Source organism: Chinchilla lanigera, unplaced genomic scaffold, assembly GCF_000276665.1.
Source record: "Chinchilla lanigera isolate Chin_1 unplaced genomic scaffold, ChiLan1.0 scaffold00026, whole genome shotgun sequence".
Lineage (NCBI taxonomy): Eukaryota > Metazoa > Chordata > Mammalia > Rodentia > Chinchillidae > Chinchilla > Chinchilla lanigera.
In genome coordinates, this window is record NW_004955427.1 from 11,989,958 (window position 1) to 12,009,545 (window position 19,588).

General features: G+C 39.9%; 2 protein-coding genes across 5 annotated transcripts in view; one reads left to right on the top strand and one right to left on the bottom strand.

Annotated features, from left to right (window-relative positions):
- The window catches only part of Cd96 (CD96 molecule), an 86,135-nt gene that overhangs the window by 18,907 nt on the left and 47,640 nt on the right, over positions 1 to 19,588 (top strand). For all 4 annotated transcript variants that reach the window (XR_261254.1, XM_005386365.2, XM_013515037.1 and 1 more), the window contains exons 3-5: positions 1,588 to 1,712; positions 11,431 to 11,638; positions 14,694 to 14,749. Coding sequence is in view for 3 of the 4 variants with exons in the window: in XM_005386365.2 (XP_005386422.1) it covers positions 1,588 to 1,712; positions 11,431 to 11,638; positions 14,694 to 14,749 (389 nt within the window). In the remaining variant the exon portion in view is untranslated. The remainder of the gene's footprint in view (positions 1 to 1,587; positions 1,713 to 11,430; positions 11,639 to 14,693; positions 14,750 to 19,588) is intronic.
- Positions 17,689 to 19,474, bottom strand: Zbed2 (zinc finger, BED-type containing 2). The gene is given in 4 exon segments (XM_005386598.1): positions 17,689 to 17,887; positions 17,889 to 18,039; positions 18,042 to 18,312; positions 19,295 to 19,474. Coding segments are annotated over 4 exon segments (801 nt in total).

Genomic DNA, 19,588 nt, shown 5'->3' on the forward strand with positions numbered 1-19,588 from the left:
TCTAATGACTAATGATGTTGAACATTTTTTCATATATTTATTCGTGGTTAGTATTTCTTCCTCTGAGAAGTGTGTTCATCTCAGATGCCCATTTTTGGATTGGGTCTTTCAATTTTGGGGGCCTGATTTTTTTTAATTCCTTATGTATTCTAGGTGGCAGCCTTTTGTCTGAGGGGCAGCTGGATAAAATTTTTTTCCCAATTCCTGGGCTTTCTTTTTACTGTTGAACAGGTAGTATTAATGATAGATTGAATATAAGAAAAATCTAAAGGTCAGACATAATATTCTGAAGCTAAGAAATATGTCATTTCTTAAAATAACGTACTGCTGGTAGCAAGCAGTATGAATGTTCATAACCCTTGCTCTAGCCATTATATTCTGCAAATTTATCTTAGGTAGCTAAATGGTCAGAAGACAACCATTAGCATAAGGGTGGTCCCTGTTATAGAGCATGTAACAGTTTAAAATAAAACAAAAGCCCACATTGAAAGGAAGTAATGATTTAATAATTGGAAAAAACTAAACAAATGACATTGGGTATATTTGATGAAATAATACAAAGCCTGTAAAAATGTCAACCACTACTAGTTCAATAATCATGCAAAACATTTTACTTTCTTTCCTTTTTTTCCTGGCACTGGGACTGGAACACTGGACCTTGAACTTGCAAAGCAGGCACTGTGCCACTGAGCTATATCCCTGGCCCATGCAAAACATTTTAAATAAGAATATATGCAACATTTGTCTGTAATCGGGGTTGCAAAGTTTGAGAAAATGTGTGTATATATAAGTTATATGTAACATGTGGTTATATAGGTTTCAAATGCATATATAGTGAGAGAGAGAGGAGAGAAGGGGGCTTATGCAGATATTAAAATAAGATTTGGGGTTACTGGAAGGAGTTCTTTTTAATTTATCAATTTTCCCTTAGTGGTATGATTTAGTCACCAAAGCACATAAATATCTATACAAATTTCCAACAGGAGGCGACACAGATGTTTATCTCATAATAAATTTAAAGTGAAAATAATTCACCATACTTTCTCAGACTTCCTTATATATTTTCTGCATTATTCTTTTGTTGATGAAATGTCTATAAGCTCTAAAAGGGTAATTAGATATGAACTCAGCATAAAGATCAGCAGTTGATAGGAACTAAGGAAATTGAAAAGAAGCAGGCAACAGAACTATTCTATATGATATCATAATGGTCAGTACCTGGCATGGAAATTTGTCCAAATCCAGGGGTTGTACAACTTTAAGAGTGAACCCTAATGTAAATACAGACTTTGGGTAATAATGATGTGTAAACGTCTGACCTTAGAGAATGCTCCACCCTGGTACGCATCACTGAGTGTAGGGGGTTGCGCTGCAGTAGATGCAGGGGGTGCATGTACATAGGACCTCTGAGCTTCCTGTGTCTTGGTACTGCCATTTACTTAATGAGGATGGTAGTGGGGTTCTCCCTCTTTACTTCAAACCTACACCCGGAAGATAGATGACTTTCCATACTACAATTGCTTTTGTCTCTTCAATAAAAAGCACTCTCAAAGATCCATGTATTTTCTCCCTTATGTTTTGTTATAGTTCCACAGGATGAATGGAGGAAAAACCGTACAATAGAAATAGAGATAAATCAGACTTTGGAAATACCATGCTTTCAAAATATCTCCTCAGAAATTTTGTCTGAGTCCACCTTTGCATGGCTGGTGGTAAGTGTTGCCTTTTTCAATGAATAACTGCAATGATCTTGAAATATTAATGAGGTAAAATGAACAACAAGTCATAACAGAGAAACACACATGAGAGGCAGGCATTATGCTGGTGACCAGGGAGGGGCTGGGAAAAGCAAAGGACACAGAGATTTCTTCCAGCTAGGGAAGACTCCAGCCTATGAATGCAGTGGATTAATCAGAGAAACTAGCTCCTAAAGGTTAATTTCTACTTCAGACCATCTACTAAACCATGATTAGACAGAGAATAGAATGTGATGGTGTCCCGGAGAGGAGTCACACCTACCACAATCCCCTACTCATAAACATGCAAAAAACATAAAGCCCCTTTTTACCACAATCTGTATTAATACATTCTGCAGAAACTATAGGGTTGCTTCAGGTCAGGAAACACAAAATGCAATGCTTATAAAATATAAGTAGTAAACGTACATGAGAGAAACAAGCTTTGCATAAGAAATAGTCACTGTTCAGCTCTATCAACACCACAGGGGGAGGCAGGACCATAGTTGTTTCTAGCTCAGAAAATTTTAGGAAACTGCCTTGGTTACTTTTCTCTTGTTGCTGAGACAAAATACCCAGTGCCCAAGATGAAGGAAGGAAAGGTTTATTTAGCTTACAGTTTGTGGAGGTTTCCATCCATACTTGGCTGGCTGCAAGGCAGAGGGGCACATGGCAGAGGGCAAACCTTCATGGTGGCAGCAAACAGCAAAGGTAACAAGAGCAAAAGGGAGGAATGGGGGCAAGCAGCCTCTGTCTCTCCCTTACAGATGCAAACTATCCGCCCCAGAGCAATATAGCACTCACACCCATGAATTAATCATAAACTCTAAAAGCCAGCCCCACGACTGCATGAGAACTTGGGGAGACATGCAGACAAAAACCATAACAAAGCCATAAGTCTGTCTTTTCTCATGAAAGACTTTCTAATTTAAAAACACCTATTGAACAAAAATAAAATACTGATCTATTAGTTTGATAAAACAATTTACTAGGATATCCTAAAAAATAATGCTGATATTTCTTTTTTTTTTTTTAATGCTGATATTTCTTAACATCGATTAAAAATTTCATGGAGTAACCATAGTCATGTTAATTAATTAAGTTGCTTACCATGTCCTGTATGATGACTAGTTCACTCACTATTTTTTTCTACTTGAATATTGCAAAAGTCACTCATATAGCTGTATAATTTAACTTCCTTGTTCCTTAATATGAATGTGTTTTTTACAGTTTCCCTGCCTTGATTATTTTATGATTAGGCTGCAACATTATTCTGCCATGCTGTGTCATTTTGTTTTTAAAATCTAAATTTGATTTGTAAAACTAAAATTAGAGTGACATTTATCTTTTAAATGGGAAGTAACAATTTCATCTTATAACAGGTCAATAAAATCAACATTAAGTATAACAATGATATGAAAGAATTGTGCCATTTTAACTTTAAAATAAGCCAATCCAGTGGAAGCTTGTTATTAACCAGTACATATAGTAAGTCTCTAAAACTGGTAAACCAAATGATAATAAGAGGATAATACATTATAAAGATACCATAAAGAAGATTGAAGAATCACATAGAATTATATTAGTTTAGTTGATCCTGAATATGATTATATTAATTTTTTAGACTGTCATCAAAATAAAAACACAGATTTGAAAACTCTTACAAAACCCATAGGTCCCTGTGACTATAATGGCTGACACACTTTGGGTTATACTATGGTTCATATGATTGATCATTCACCTTGTGAGTTAATTAGATTTTTTTGGAGTACCTTGGACACAAGACCTTACATATAAAAAGGATTCTCTAGGAAGCTACCAAATCCAAATTACTAGGTGTACATGAAGACTTTAAAGTACAACCTACTGATAATTTTTCCCTGTCCAGATATTTTGGGGTAGTCAGTCATACAAAGATACAAATATATTCTAAAATCACTTCCCACACTGTTGTAAAATCTACCATGTCTCTTTGTCATCTGTCACAAAATGTTTTCCACTTTAAAGAATTTGGCTACCACAATGTAAATGTCCCTGGAAATTATGCTTACTATAGGTATAAAACAATTGTTCTTAATACACATGACACAATGCAGTTGTTAGAAAAAACATTAAAGATGGCGATGATATTGTGAAGGCAGAAAACTTGCTATTCTAAACAAGTCGTGGAAATTTTCTGTTTATACCTTTCTTACATTGTTAATGCTTCCTCCAGTTGGACAAAAATTCCCATCTTAATTATCACATTTTGCTATCAATGTGATTTGTTTAGTAGAGTTCAACTACAGAGACTTTTGCTGGCCATTGCTTGACTGTGGTGTTCTTATCTCATGAGCATGTGATCTGTTCCTCTAGGAACATGGAAAGTCTTCACTCAACCCATTTCTTCTATAGACCCTGAGCTTTTCGATGGCAAAGTCCTGCATCTCTCACTCCCAAAATCCCTAGCATCTAGTGCAAGCCTAGAACATAGGCACTCAATAAATACTTAGTAAATAATTGAATGGAGTGATTTCTGTCTTTCCTTTTCTTCAATCTTATTTGTTGTCCTCCTATTAAATTGATGGTCACTAAATGTATGATGCTGATTGGTTAATAACTGGCAGTTCATTAGGTATAGAAGACTAGATAACTGATAATGTACCCTTTAGCTAGTGTTTTCTTTCAAAGAAAAAACTAAAAAGGCCATATAGATGTATTTGTGAATACTGCCAGGGCATTTAGAATAAATAAGGCCTGGAGAGAGTACACACAGTGAGAACACCTACAAGAACGTCCTGAACACCTACAAGGACCTTGAGCGATACAGTTGCTTTTGAGATTGCATCATGACATAGACAACTGATGGAATTTATGAAGGAAACATTTCTTCAAAAGTAATATTGTGTTAACAAATGTGCGTGTGAATTCCTACTATGCAGTTCCCTTTCCAAATGTCAAAATCTATTTGGTCATCTGATTTACCTCTGGCAACCAATTGCTGATGGCTGTGGGATTTAGCAAATCTGATACGCAGGCAGATAACGACTTCATGTCACCACTGTTAAAAGCTTGCAGAGGGCTTCAGTATTCCCTCTAATCCATGTGTTTAGATCTTTAGTGTCTTGCTAAACTAACAATAATAATCATGATGCTAACCCAGTGATTCTTACAAACATGAAATCATGGGGCTTTGATGATGAAGAGATGCACAGGAGGGCAAACACCTGCTGCACTAAACTCAGAAACTATGAGGGCAGCAAAGACCTCCTTCCTGAGAGCTTTGTCAAATCCTGGAAACAGTTTTACAAACTAAACTTATCTAGGTCAATAGAAAACCAAAATCATGTCTTCTTGTATGTGGAACTTTATAAAATCTAATTAACTCAGTTATGACTCTCATGGGAAAAGTTATTCTTGGGATTTTCTATATCATTGAGAAACCTATTTTCCATGCTTAGGCTATGTTAGGTGGAACAGATCCTTTGCATTTCGGGAAGCAACATATCAAGCCTGTGACTACACTGAAGCAGACAGACATCGGGAGCAAATATACAATATGTATAACTTTGTCCTGTCATGAGCTATTTCGGTTACCTAAGTGCACACAGAAAAGGTCAATACTTCAGTGGAAACCGGGGATGTATGTGAATAGTGGAGGGACACATAAGAAGTCTCAGATGTATGTTTAGATGGACTGCCACTGGTAGATAAAGAACAAGTGTTCTTTCTTATTTTATGCCTTAGGATACAAGTATAAAGTCAGCTGAGCAATTCTTTAGCCTTATTCTGGGAGCTTCCAAACGTACTCTGATATTTCATTTTGATTTCAAACTATCAACTTGGTTTCCCATAGTATAAATATTAATTCAACCCCATAAACACGGTGAATCTGTTTTGAGTGATAGGTTCTGCAGGGATACAAAATTATACCGGAGATATTTTCAGCCACACCATACACTTTTAATGAAAGTGTAAAAAATAGCAGTATAAGAGGAAAATAGTTTAACTCTGACTAGATGTGCCCAGGAAACCTTCCTAGAAAAGGTTATTTTTGAGTTAGTTAATTAGAGAGATGGTTTGCAGAACACAGACATATGCTAAATGCAGACTTCAGGAATTGTAAGCACAAGTTGGTAGTGCACGTGGGAGAAGGTTCTAAGGGAATATTTCTTCTTGGAATCAGTAGATAAAAAAAGAGATAAACATTCTAAGTCCTTTAAATCATGAAGACAAGGACAGGAATATTTGAAATTCAAACAGTTCAGTATTAACAATAAAAGAACACAACTGAGTCATAGCTATATTTTAAAGCTTTACATATTTTTTATCTGCAAATATATTTTTATTATGTTTTTTAAAATTTTGTGCCATTTCATAATTAAATGAAAAGCAAAATAAGACTATAAACAATGTTCCTCATATTTATGGGCAGCATCTCTATTCAGAAAACAAAACTGTAATGTCTTACCTAATGGCAGCCGACCTTAATTTTCTTTGCTGTAATCAAAAAACAAAGCATCAGCCGAACTACAACGTGTGAACAATAATGATATTGGCGAAACGCTGTTCTGGTGCTCCAGAGCAATAGATTTGCAAGCAGTCTGCTTTGATAGCACCGACTAGGTAGAGAACAGACAGGGAAATGTGAATATCAGAAGCAGTTTGGAGATGAAGATTTAGCGATCAATGCAGTTAACAATGTTTGCAGGACCAGCTCTGAACACCCAGCACCTGCTACCTGCTGTGGTCAATAGAGCTGACTCTGATGTGGAGCTCGTTCTGGGGAACTTAGGGGGCCCAGAGAGGAGAAAACACCACTAAGTCCAGTAGTACTGATATCCCTCTTCTGGACTGAAAATTCTAGTACTAGTGAAAAATGGAAAATTCTCAGTGAATTATTTTAGGATTTGATAGAAGGAGCATGATACAGCAGTTTACCATGACTCAATGTGACTCCATCCATCCTTCATCATAATTATTTCATTACATTTGTGTACATACTTCATTGTGCATTTATTTCTCTTCTTTTGGTCTTCACCTTTCTAGCTTTTTCTTGTGAATCTGTTCCTATCTTCAAGCAGACTATCTGCTGCAGAGGCAAAGGCACGTCCTACCACTTCTGTGAGACTCTCTATGGCAGACAGTACCAGCAGGGTCTTTGGAGGGAAAATCTTATCTTCAGGTCCTGGCTCACCACTTACTATCTGTGTAACCTAGGGGCTCAGATGAGCGGGAAGTGGGTGAGACCGTCCACCTTGTCAGCAAAGTTTAAGGAGACACCAAAAACAAAATCATTAATGCAAATAAGTATCAACATTGTCATCAAAGTTTAGGGAATAAACCATGATGCACAAAACAACACAATGTTAAAGAAAATGCATGCTATTGAGTACAGTCTAGGGACTGTAAAGTCTCTCAGGAATCCCTTAGAGTATAGATAACAGGAAATTTTGCAAATGAGTAGTATCTTTCCAATGAAGAAACAAGCTTCCTCTGCAGCAGCAGCTTCCTCTGCAGCTAAACGCATGCTTGAGTTCTGGCTGTGTTTAAATTGTTCAAAGAATTGTATTTTCCAACCAGCCTGGGTTTCCTGTGTCTTCATGGCCATGATGCCCATCAGTGGCAGGTACAGAAAGGGCTGACAGTGGCAGGATGTCAGATTGAGCGATGTATGGCTGTTTGACTGTCACAGTCCATTTTGTGCTTCTATAAAAGAATCCCTAAGACTAAGTTATAGCAATAAGAATTAATGCTCTCCAGATTCTGATGGCTGAGGTGTCCAGAACCAAGGTGCCACCACTTAGGTACTGGTCTTTCTGCTTCCAAGAGTGCAGGTGGAGTGCTGCATCCTCAGGCACATAGCAGAAGTGTGCAAGAGGGAAAACCCACTTCCACAACCCCTCTGCCCTTTCTTGGGAAGGACTGTAGATTGAACCTACAGCCTTGTGCTTGCTAAGAAAGCACTGTACCACTGAGCCCTCCCTGAGCCCAGTCACATCCTCTCAGCACTGTTTTTTTGCAGGGTTTTTTGTGAGCAGGGGTGGTAGCAGGAATTGAACTCAGAACTTTACCTTTGTCAGGCAAGTGCTATGCAGCTACCCCTTTTGCACTGTTATATTGGGAATTAAATTTCTTTTTCTCACTTTTTTATTTTGTATTACCACAAGTTTGCATTACATAATGATTAAATTTTAACATGACTTTTGGAAGGGACAAAGAAACAACACATAGCAATGACTAAAAAATTTCTTGCTTTTAGCCTGGCAAACAGTACATACTAATGAAATAGAGTAGGTTGATCATGGGTTACTGGAGGGCATTAAACTTGTATAATTAACCATGTGCTAAGTGTCAGGATATATATATATATACATATACATATATATTGCCCATTAAAATGTAAGGGTCCATCAAGTTGGAAGCTGATAAGGCTTTAGACATATTTATTAATATTTGATAAGGAGACAATTTTTTTCTTTGAAGAGCAGAGAAAAACAAGAAAAACAGGTAGCATCAAAGGCTCTGCTTAAGGACCCCCTACCAGTGTGTTTCCTGTAGACCAGGTTACCTAGAAGCATTATTACATATCAGGTAAGAGTTGGTGCATCAAGCATTGGATGTTTAACCACGATGCCTAATACAGTACCAAAAGTGGGTCAATATATTGCAAGAATACCCCTTTCCAGCAGCAATTTGCACACCCCTGCGATCTGTTACTGACACAAAAGATTCTGGCTTTCTGGACTTTCTTTTAAATTTTTATTCCAGATTCTCCAACTGGTTTTTCATCAATTTTATTTTCTGTTGTTTGGATTTTATTAATACATGTTGTCTTTGACTCTTATTTACCCATGGTTCTGAGCAGTCTTATCTTGAAATGTTGTGACTTAAATACCCTTTTACACTATGTTAACTTTGAGCAAATGAGCAAATTAATAACCTCAATTTATTCCAAATCATTATGAGGACTATAAACAACATTTGAAAGAACTTTACATAGTACCTAAAAAATACTAGATGCTAAATAAACTTAGGCTATGACTAATAAGGGTATAAAAGTTTAGAGGAGTCAGAGAATAAAAGTATTCTCGCTCTCTTTCTCAGCATTAGACACTACCCAGGTCTAGACATTGCCTAGGCTACTTTTAGCTACGTCTCCTGTTGCTTGCTTAGTGAAGGTAGACACTCACATGCAGGTTTTGTCACAATACCCTTTATAAAATGTGGAACTGTAGATTTCTCGGGATTGTAAATTCTCTCAGGAATCCCTTGTATTATAGATAACAGGGAATTTTGCGAATGAGTAGTATCTTTCCAATGAAGAAACAAGCTTCCTCTGCAGCAGTTGGTTACCCAGTAAAAAGCAAAACAAGACAATATGTGCATAACTTGCCTTTTATGCATTTGTTTCTTTATGGTATCTTTTCTCCATCAAATAAACCACTGGAGCTAACAATACCCTGCTACATAATAAAAGCAAAGGCCATTTTTCTTAGCAGTCTACAGCATGTGGCTACCTTTCTTCCCACAACAAAACCACAGATAAAAATGTTCCAAATGGCAAGCCACACACTGAATAACCAAGAACATTTTTATCTCCAAAATTCTTACAAAGCAGTGCATGCACGAGCAAGAGGCTGTACAACGACTCTTGTGCTGAAGGACCTGCAGGGGAAGCCTGCTCGCTTAACTCCTGGCCTCAGACCCGCCCAGGGAAATGCCTTCCGCTTTGGCAGCGCTCACAGTCACTGGAGCTCCCTGGAGACCCAGTCTCACGCATACACTTTTGTTCTTTTGTTCTGGACGGTTGAATCGTCTTCATTAGGAAAATAGTGCATGAGTTCATACTGCTAGGTGAAATAAAACAGACACTAAGGTTATATATCACGTGGTTTTGTTTGTATGAGAAAACCAAAATATAAATCATTTAAAAAGCAAACTAGGGCTGGGGATATATCTCAGTGGCATAAGCGCCTGCCTGGCAAGCGCTAGGTCGTGAGTTCGATCCCTGGTACCGCAAAAAATAAAAAATAAAGCAAACTAAAAGAGAAATGATGGTAAGCAAGGAGATAGACTGTGTGCAGCTGCACAACCAACCTGGAGATGCAGGGAGATGGAAAAGAGGGAAGGGGAGGTGGAAAGGATTCAGATGAAGTATATATACGAGCCAATGCCCAATGACGAATCTATTCACCATGTATGGGAAACATGCTAAAAAAAGAGAAAAGCAGCACAGGCTCGTGGTGTTCTGAGAAGGGACATAACATCACTTCCATACATCACTTAGCAGGGTGTGATTCTTTGCAGGCAACCCTATGGTATTGTCCATATGTAAGGCTGAAAATCCTAGCCATATTCGTCCAAAGAGTTGTGCCCTACACGAGAGTCCTCCCCTAAGTAAATTCCGAAATTATCTGTATAATTAAACTCAAAAATATGTCCATACTTGAATTTACTCACCCCCCTGGCTCCCATTTCTTCTACCTTGACTTTATCTCATCATTTAAACTAGGGATTCCAAGTTGTAGATATTTGCTTTCATTATTTGGCAACGTTCTGCCTTTCAATGCATTCTTGTTCACCCTTTCGATATCTTAGATCTTTCCATTTCCCCTGTGCATGGTACTTCATCTGTGGTTTAGTTATGCCAGTGGTTCTCAGCCCAGGCTCACTGGAGAACCTTTAAAAAAATGCCCCAGTCCAGGCCTAATCCCAGAGGGATGGGCTTAGAGCCTGTAGAGGACCTTGTGCATCAGAAGTTTCAAAGAAGCTCAGCTGAGAATACTGGGTTATAGTAACTTGGTATGAGGATTTAGCCCTTCTTCTTCTACCAAGTCCTATCCTGGAGTTCTCTCCTCACGGGAAAGTAGGTCAGCACATTTTCTAACAGTAACCACGGGGAGCTCTCCCATGGAACTACAGGGCAGGGTGAGAATAACAAGAGCTTTTCTTCACAGATACTAGACAAAATATGGAGTACAGGACCCAAATACACCAGATAAACTGATATCCAAAATTCAGGTTAACATTTGAAGCTCCTGGTAAAATGCACATAAGGGTATAAGGATGTCAGGGCAAGGATCATGATTAGGGTGAAGAAATACGTGTCTAGAATGAGGAAAGAGGTGCCTAGGAAAAAATTCAATGAGGCATTCACTACATTCACTACAACACTTCACCCCCAAGATCCTGAGAATGAGGCCTCCTCATACCCTGTACCCTATTTGCACCTTTACGTTGTCCTAGTCCTGCTTCTGAGAAGAGCTAGAATTCCTTTCCTAAAGAAATTCTGGCCAGAAAGGTCATTATAATTATCCAGTTTGTGTGAAAATTTCATAAGCAAAATTTATAGACTGTCCTTACTACAAGTCAACATTAAAATTTCAGAGCTTTCTAAATGATATGCCGTTAATTCCTTCTTCCAGGCACACAAATCCCACCTCAGACATGCAGCTTCTGGAAGGTAGTAAGAGGAAGGCAAAGTCAGAACAGAAACTGCAAGCTTCTATTCTTATTTGGAGAGGGTGACAGTAGTTTTTAATTGAAAGTCAAATATAATGATACTTTCTCTAGTAGTCTACTAAATATCTCTTCATTTTAATTAGCCATTATTCCACTCCATTCTGCAAAAATAAATTAATTAATGCTCATGTAACACATACTTCCAAACTGGCCCAACTGAATATAACTGGCCATTTTTTTTTCTCACTAGGAGGATAATGACACTCTGGCAACTGTTATCACCCGGGATCATCACATCAGCAACTCCACATCATTTACAGACAGAGTCAAGCTAGGTGCAGACTATAGACTTCACCTCTCTCTGGTCCAAATCCATGATGATGACCGGAAGTTTTCTTGCCACGTTGGAGTCAAGCCTGGCACAATCCTGAAGAGCTCCACCACCGTGAAGGTCTTTGGTAAGGGGTTTTGCTCTACGGGCTCCTACCATCCTCCTGTCAATATCTCATGCCTTGCTGTCCCCTAGAAAATGAAGCTCCTGCCTGGTCAGGAGAGCAGCCCCACTAGAATAACTGTTCCCAGATCATGTTTTGCTTTGATGTTTATTATTCTTGTTGGAACTGAGGACAAAAGTGAAAGGCTAAAGAATAATTATTTTGTCCATAGGAAAAAAAATCATGCAGAAAGCCGCCTATGAGTCTGTTTTACGTAGAAGCCATATCTGAGTCATATATGCCTTATCCGCAACATTCATTTTCCCTAAGGATGCTGGAAATTGATTTAATTATAAACCATCAAAATCTAATTGCTCATTTGTCTAATTATCTTAGCTCCTTCGGGAGCAAGGTGGAATAAGGCCACTAGGGGTAAAAAAAAAAGTGATAAATGGAGCCCAGAAAAACTCGGCAGGAGTCGCCTCACCCCATCCTTCCAGGAACAGCTGGGGTCAGAGACTGTCCCAGCCCTCAGAGTCCGCATCCTCAGGAGAGCAGAGCTGATCTGTAACATCCACCGTGCTTCTTCAAAATGCAGAGACTCCGCAGGGTGCAATTTTAAGATGAGAACGTTCACATTCCATTTTGCCCTGTGGTGCAAGGAGATATTAATAAGCAGCAGTCTCTGGCCCTTGATACTTTATCATTTCTGTGGCCAAGTCTTGTACTTTTTTAAAAGCCATTTTAAAAGAAGGCAAAGAGGAAAACTGTCATATGGATAAGCAATTAATTATTTTAGAAAATGAGGTAAACAGACTATAAAACCTAAGGGCATAGGTTGCTAAATTGCCCCTCGGCTCTCTGAATAGTACAGCAAGTAAAACCGTTGTTTTTATTTTGAACCTTTCTGTATGGAAAATCACAAGATACAGTATTCTGAGCAAAACAAAACAATTTGCAAAAGGGGAAGGCAGCTATCCAAGATGCAGAAGAAAGTGTCAATTTTAAATTAGACAAGTTGTGGCCCTGTTTAACCGAGGGTTTTTGTATCATAACAGGATCTAATTGCCTCATCAACACTTAAGCCACGCACTGTATCTTTTTACCTAATTCATTGTATTGGTACACTTTTGATATACCTAACGATCTCTTTACGGATCAGAATATTTTCACATTGATCTTGAAAGCTTTTCACTCCTTTACCTCTGGCTCCTATCACCTCTCTGGTTCTGTATGTCTGTCTCTATATTTTTCTTGCTGTTTCTCTGAACTCCTTTTGGTGGGTCCTTAGAATGTGACCCTCTGCCTGCTTATTCACAGGATGAGATTTTCCCAGCCTAATGGCATTCTCATTTAGTGTATTGGCTGGGTGGGTTGTATTTGGATAGCATTTCATCCAGGCTTTGATCAGCTTGTGGGTATCACCTGAATGTACATTACAGTGGCCCTAGCGCAGAGGTACAATACATACTGTATAAGAACGTGCTCTGTATCTATCAGTGATTCCCCATATTGAATAAACCAAACATGCAACATGAAAACTGAATATCCAAATATATCACCTATCCGTTCTCCATAACCTGACCTACTCATTTCTTTCTAAACTATGCCTCAACTAGCTTTCCACTGTCTACAGATCAGGTCCTTTGCTGCCTCCTGCATCTCCCTCACTTGCCTTCTGTCACTTTCCTTGGGAAGGAGCTACCTCCCAGCACAAGTTTGCTTTCCTTATTCCTAAGGTGAAAATTTGATTATCTTAAGCAACAAAGAGATGCTGTCTCTTTTGATCAGCCCTGCAAGTTTTAGGAATTGTTGCTTCTTTCAGGTCCTTCCTTCTATTGGTGCTCATCAGCTAGTAGAATGTCAAATGTCTTCCTCTCTTGAGAGTTTTAGGGTCACATGTTGGTTTGCTTTCTCCTGAAAGAAAACATTGCAGCAAGGATTTGAGCTAATTTAGTTAGTTTATTGGAGATGTCATCCTGGGAAGCAAGAGGAAGGAGAAATTGAACCTGAATAATAGCATGTGCACGATTAAACCGGTTACTACCATGGGCTTAGAAATCAGTTCCACAGGAACACTGGGTCTTAGCACAGAACACACATCAACGTTATCTCCAGTGAAGGGCAGGGAAGCCATGATATTTAGCTACTAAATCTCATTAGCTCCTTCCAGCTTTTCTTTCCGAAAGATGGTGTTCTTACCATCCCAAAGAATCTTCAGGCAGAGATTGTGCCTTGCAAGACTGTGCAGTGTGTAGAAGGCAATGCGAAGCAGATGTAGCAAGCACAGACAGCAACTGGGCAAAGGGTCTTAATGTTCTTTCCACCGGCGAGGGAAGCTCTGCCTGCTGTAGGCAAGAACTTACTTGAAGTCACTTCAGTGTAACACGATGTACTCAAGGTGTACTTTGTGCTGGGCGCGAAGTGCTGGAGTCAAAGAGATGGGAACATACTCTCTGGCTTTGAAAGACTCACAACCTACCAGGACAACAGAATTGCTGAACTACTCTTGATGTTTCTCTAGTGCCATGCAAACAAAAAATAAAAAGGTCATGCATTTTTCCTGGTTCTCATCTAGGCCCTGAAAGTGACACTTTACTTCCTGGCCTTTGGCCACATGGACACCTCTTCTTTCCCTACTGTCTGCCCCTGCATTCCGCTGCATTCTCGTCTCGCGTGGTTTACCGCTGATCCCCACTCTGGTTTCAGTTGCATATTGCATTTTCCCAAGCCCCTTAACCTCCAGGGTCAGGTCAGAAGCTTTCCTGAAAAGCTTTCTTCCAATCCTACATGGTCTCAATCACTGTGCTTACTTCAGTGTATTATAACTTCCAGCTTATTTATCTGCATTTTCCATGAAAATGTAAACTTCAGTGAATATAATTTGCCTGCCTTTGTTTCCTTGACTTTTAGCTTACTGTCAGGCATGGAGTAGGTGTTTAATAAATATCTGATGGATAGTTAGTCTTTCTCATAGAACAAATGCATGCATATGCACACACACACACACACACACACACACACACACAACTACTTAAAACTGCGTTTAGTGCCACTAACCATTTTATTTGTCTTTAAGCTAAGCCAGAAATCCCTATGGTTATGGAAAACAAAACTGTGGATGTCTTGGGAAAGGTGAGTGACCTGAAAGCCTTTGAAAATCTATACTGTCACATGCCAGGGTATGTCAGGTTATATACCTACCAAGAATGTTCTTGCAAAGGACCTTACTCCTTAGTCCTTAACTGATTAATTGCTGATGGAGAGGAAAAGAAACGGAGTTAATTCTAGAAACCAAATTGGGATCCTTACTTTGACTTAGGGCTCTCAGAAGGTATAACCTGAATCTGTAGTCCTTAAATTTCCTAGAAAAATAAAACTCAAATGAACTCAATTGTTTAAACTTCTCCTTAAAAAAAAATTGAGAGAAAAGTAGGACAGAAAGCAGTGTGAATCCTGGTGTAAGAATGAGGATTTTGTTCAGCTGACATTTAATTTCTTGCAATCCATTTCTTGCACCAGCTTTCCCATTATTTTTATTTCAAAGTGACAAGAAAAAAATGTGCCCTGCTGTACTTTCTCAGAGCTCTGGTTATGTCTTTGGCAGCAAGAGGGAAGGCAGGAGAGAAAGAAAAGTAAACCAGTACCCTCTGACTTCTGGGTAGATCCAAGCCTCCAGTCACTGGGATCTGGACCCTCTTCTTAGCTCTTGCTCTTATTGGCTGAAATTTTGAGCAAATTTTATCACATTTTATAGTCAGGTTCCCCAAATATATGAGGTATCCATAATAGTATCTATGCATCTTTGTTTTAAGAATAAAATTAATATATGAAAAATTCTTACTGTAGTGTGTGGGATGCATTGTTTTCTATAAACATCATTGTCTTTCTTATTTTGATTACTATTATCTGCTTTAATTAGCTGTCATGCAGCCTTATGACTTCACCCCAGATTTTCAGAACCCCAGGTAAAATAAATGTTCTCAAAGGTTTCCTTTCACATGGGATAAGAAAAAATTGTGCTCATATTCTAGTTTCTTCCCCTCCTCCAAAACAATTAAATAATATAATCTCTGGTCCTGATAAACAGTGGTCATTTAATCTGACAACTTGACTTTCTTACATTCCATTCCAGATGTGCATGGGTTTGTTTTTGTTTTTAAGAGACTGGCTATGACAGCTTCTCTTTTTCTTAACTATCTTTTGTGGCACAAAGTGGCTATGACTAAATGCCCAGGTGCATGATGCTCAGCCATCATGGTTTGCACCAGAGAGCACCTGGATTTTCCTTATGGGTGGAGAGAGTGCTACAAGGGGCACCATGACCCTGTAAGGAAACTGCATGGGACATGAGATCTGTAATAGTGGTCAGCTTCCCAGGGTGTGCAGAGAAGATCATTATCCATCTATGGAGTGATCTGTGTTTTTCATAAATCTAGTGTTCAGATTGCTGTTTGCAAACATCTCATAGGGACTACAGGTCCAGTTCCTAAGCTACTTTACAAATCTAAAGCACTTAGAATGAGCAGTATAGAAGGCAAGAGGCCATGTTTACACCAAGGCCTCATCAGTTGTGGGGAGATTTGTGCCCATAAAGTATTGGCTGTTAAGGAGATAATGGGACATGTCTTCATGTTTCCCATGTCCTCTAGCTCTCTCCTATTCAACACTCCACTCCCAACTCACTTAAACAAGCAAAGGCGCTACAGGAATCTTCCAGAACAGAAGTCCACTCTTGCACAAAGGCCAGAATACTATCCAGTCTAATATTTCTAGGTTTTTCTCCGGTACCGGGAACCGAACTCACGACCTTGCGCTTGCCAGGCAGGCGCTTTTGCCACTGAGCTAAATCCCCAGCCCCAAGTCTAATATTTCTATTTTAGGCATATTCTTCCCTACTCAAAAAATTTTTCTCTCCTTATGGACTATTAGGCTCTCTTTCTTTAAAGCATCTTTGAACATTTAAAGATGAACAGATATTTTTTAAATCAGAGAACAATGGATTGTTGTGCAGTTAACATTTCAGAGGAGGTACAAATAAAATCCAAAGCCTACTTTTCAAATGAAGGACTGGTCTGTAGGCACAGAACAAAATTAAGTTAATTCATGGAGAGACAGTCATGACCTTTCCTTCTTTTCATGGTGAACTTTTCCTAGTATAATTTCTCTCTTTCTCTTCCTCATTTTCACATTGTTTTTCTATTCTTTCCTTTTTTTATCCATTTATTAGGTCTCTTTACTTATCCCATCTCTCTATCTTTTTTTCTGAGTTTCTTTTATCTCTTCCTCATTGGCTCTCCCCATTGACAGAACATAATGTGAAATTAGACTAGACATAAATACTTGTGAGCAAATTTTTATGTTCTTTATTCTGAATGTTTAAGCCATGTGTGTTGAAAAGTCTTTGATAATTACACTGTGATAATTACAAACTGATTGGTTTATATATTGGATTGTTGGAAACACTAACAGGACACAGATAAACTATACTGGGGAAATAGCTTTAATCTAAGCATACTGTAAAATATTGCAACAGTGGGAGAGAAAGATGCATCACATGTTCCAGAGAGCTCAGGCCGAAGCCTGTTTGTCTTTCTACCACTGGATCACACAAGGCAAGATTCACATCCAGGTCTCCAATCACCGCCAGTATCAGTGCAGACAACTCTGAACCAGGAAGGTTGTGCTTTGCTAGCACTGGGGTCTCTGAGAGTCACTGGTGACATAGGTCACATAGGTCACAAAAGTCAGTTTCATGCCCAGACTCAGCTATGGAAGCCTTCCCCTCCGCCAAACCAAGCGCTAGGCACAAATGCTGTTATTTTTACTAAACAACATGACAAGTTCGGCCCATCTTGGAAAAACAATCTTTATCTTTCGTTCATACATTTTGCAGTTTTGTCCATGGGCCAGCAAACACTAGGAAGCCTGTAAATAAGCATTTGTTCAATTCAACCTGCTGAGATTAATTCACAAGATGCACTCTTTTTCTTAAGAACAAATTATCACTAAGTCAGTGTGCTTTATATTTAAGCCGAATAAAGTATTTTCAGAAAGGACACTGTAAGCACAATTTAAATTGAATGGAAAGGGTGTCGCACTGCAGACAGGTCCTTCTCATGCTGGCATGGGGCCTTCTCAGCCCTTACCTTCCACTTTGTCTCCAGGATGGCCCTTTCCACCTCTTCCAGGACTTCCTCCCTCCTCTCCACCGCCCTCTCCCTCCTCAGCACTTCCTTTACCCTCTGGCTTTCCCACGATGCCAGGGCACCCTTGCTCCAGGAGCCTTCCCCAGTCACCCTCAATGTGGACAGGGAGTTGGGTTTCCTGGGGCCGTGTGTCCTGGTGCTGCCCTGCCTGGCTGTGACCACTCTTCTCCAGCTCCTCTCTGTGCATGCTTTTCAGATGCTTCCAAAGGGCAGTGTGCCCACTTTGACCCCTGGGCCACGGCTCACCTGCTTGCCCCACAGGCAGCAGGTGGCATATTGAGTGTGGTGGTTCCCGGCACAAGTAGGAGCCAGGTAGAAATACTCCCATGCCTCAGAAAACCAGGTCCCCTTGTCGTGGGGCACTGAGGTGGGCATGGCGCTCACAAACTGCCCAGCCAGTTCTCCATGCTCACCGGTCTCCTCCTGCTTCATTTCCAAGTCTCCTTTCACTGGCGTCCTTCTTCCCTCCTCTTCATCCTCTTCCCGCCTCTAGGTGCCTCCTCTTCTACGCTGTCCTCAGGCTGTGCCTAGATGTATGCAAGATGTTTTAGTGGAGTCACAAGGTTAATGTGTACTTGAGAAAAGACTGGATAACTCCTGGGGATTCACAGTAACGGCCAAAGATGTTTTCTCCTTTCTGCTTCACTGGCGAGGGTGGGTGTATGTGATCCAAGCAAAGTAGCCTATGAGTACCTTCTTTCCGTGCTCCAGGTACTCACTGATCCCTCCTTGACTAGGCCAGAAAGACAAACGTTACTTCCTGCTGCAGAGGCATTGCCTGCCTCACAGTTACAAGGCTCTTGAGAGAACTCATCGTTCTCTGCATCACTAGGTACAACAGGTATTTTTGAATACTGGAAACTTTAGGTTCTGTCTTGCAAAGCCTCCCGGGACCTGAATAATCAAGTCCCCGGTGTGAAGTCCTTTTTTCCCTAGAAAACTCCTCCTGAAGCTGGGATTCTAAGAAACCCAAACAGCAGGTCCAGCCGTTGTCAGCAGGAGGCTGTGGCATGTGCAGAGGAGAGTGAAGCAGAGCACATCTTCACAGACCCAGACATGGTACTGCCTGGTTGTCATCTACAGCAGCTCATTATACTCCATTTCCCACACCGCGTAATCACGCGCAAAGCCAACACAGCCTTACTGAAGCACTTTACACCAGACGTTTGGTTTACTTACCCCATTTTAAAGATGAATAAGTAAATAAATTATATTTCTAAAACAACCTGACTGCTCTCTTTTTTCTTGATCATTTTCTTAAATGAGTATCTTTAAGAAGCTTTGCAACCCTGAACAGTTAGGGAAATTCTCCCCTACTCACAAATGGGTACTTCCCAGCAAGCAAGGCTGCACACTGTCTGTGATCTCTCTCGTGCAGAGTGAACATACCGTACTCCCGCACTTGCTGGGTGGCTGTTAGCTAACTTCTGCCCCAGGACAAGGACAGCTCCCGTTTCTGCTTTCCTCCCACTTCCAGAAGAATTGTGCTTCCAAGTGGGCGTGCCTCTGCCTCGAAGGCGTTCTGCAGCAGGTAGCCACAAACACAAACCTGTTCTTCACCCTCTCCACCACCAAAACAAGGTGTTCCTGGCGACCGCCACGCAGCATAACAGTATGTTAAGCTCCTGCAGGTCTTAGTTCTGTTTGCCATGACTAGATTATCTGGCCTCTGAAGAGGCCATGTTGGTGAATTCCTCACTGTTTTCTAACATAGATCTCTAATAGAACCCAGGCCTGTGTGTTCCCTGTCCACAGTATGTGACTG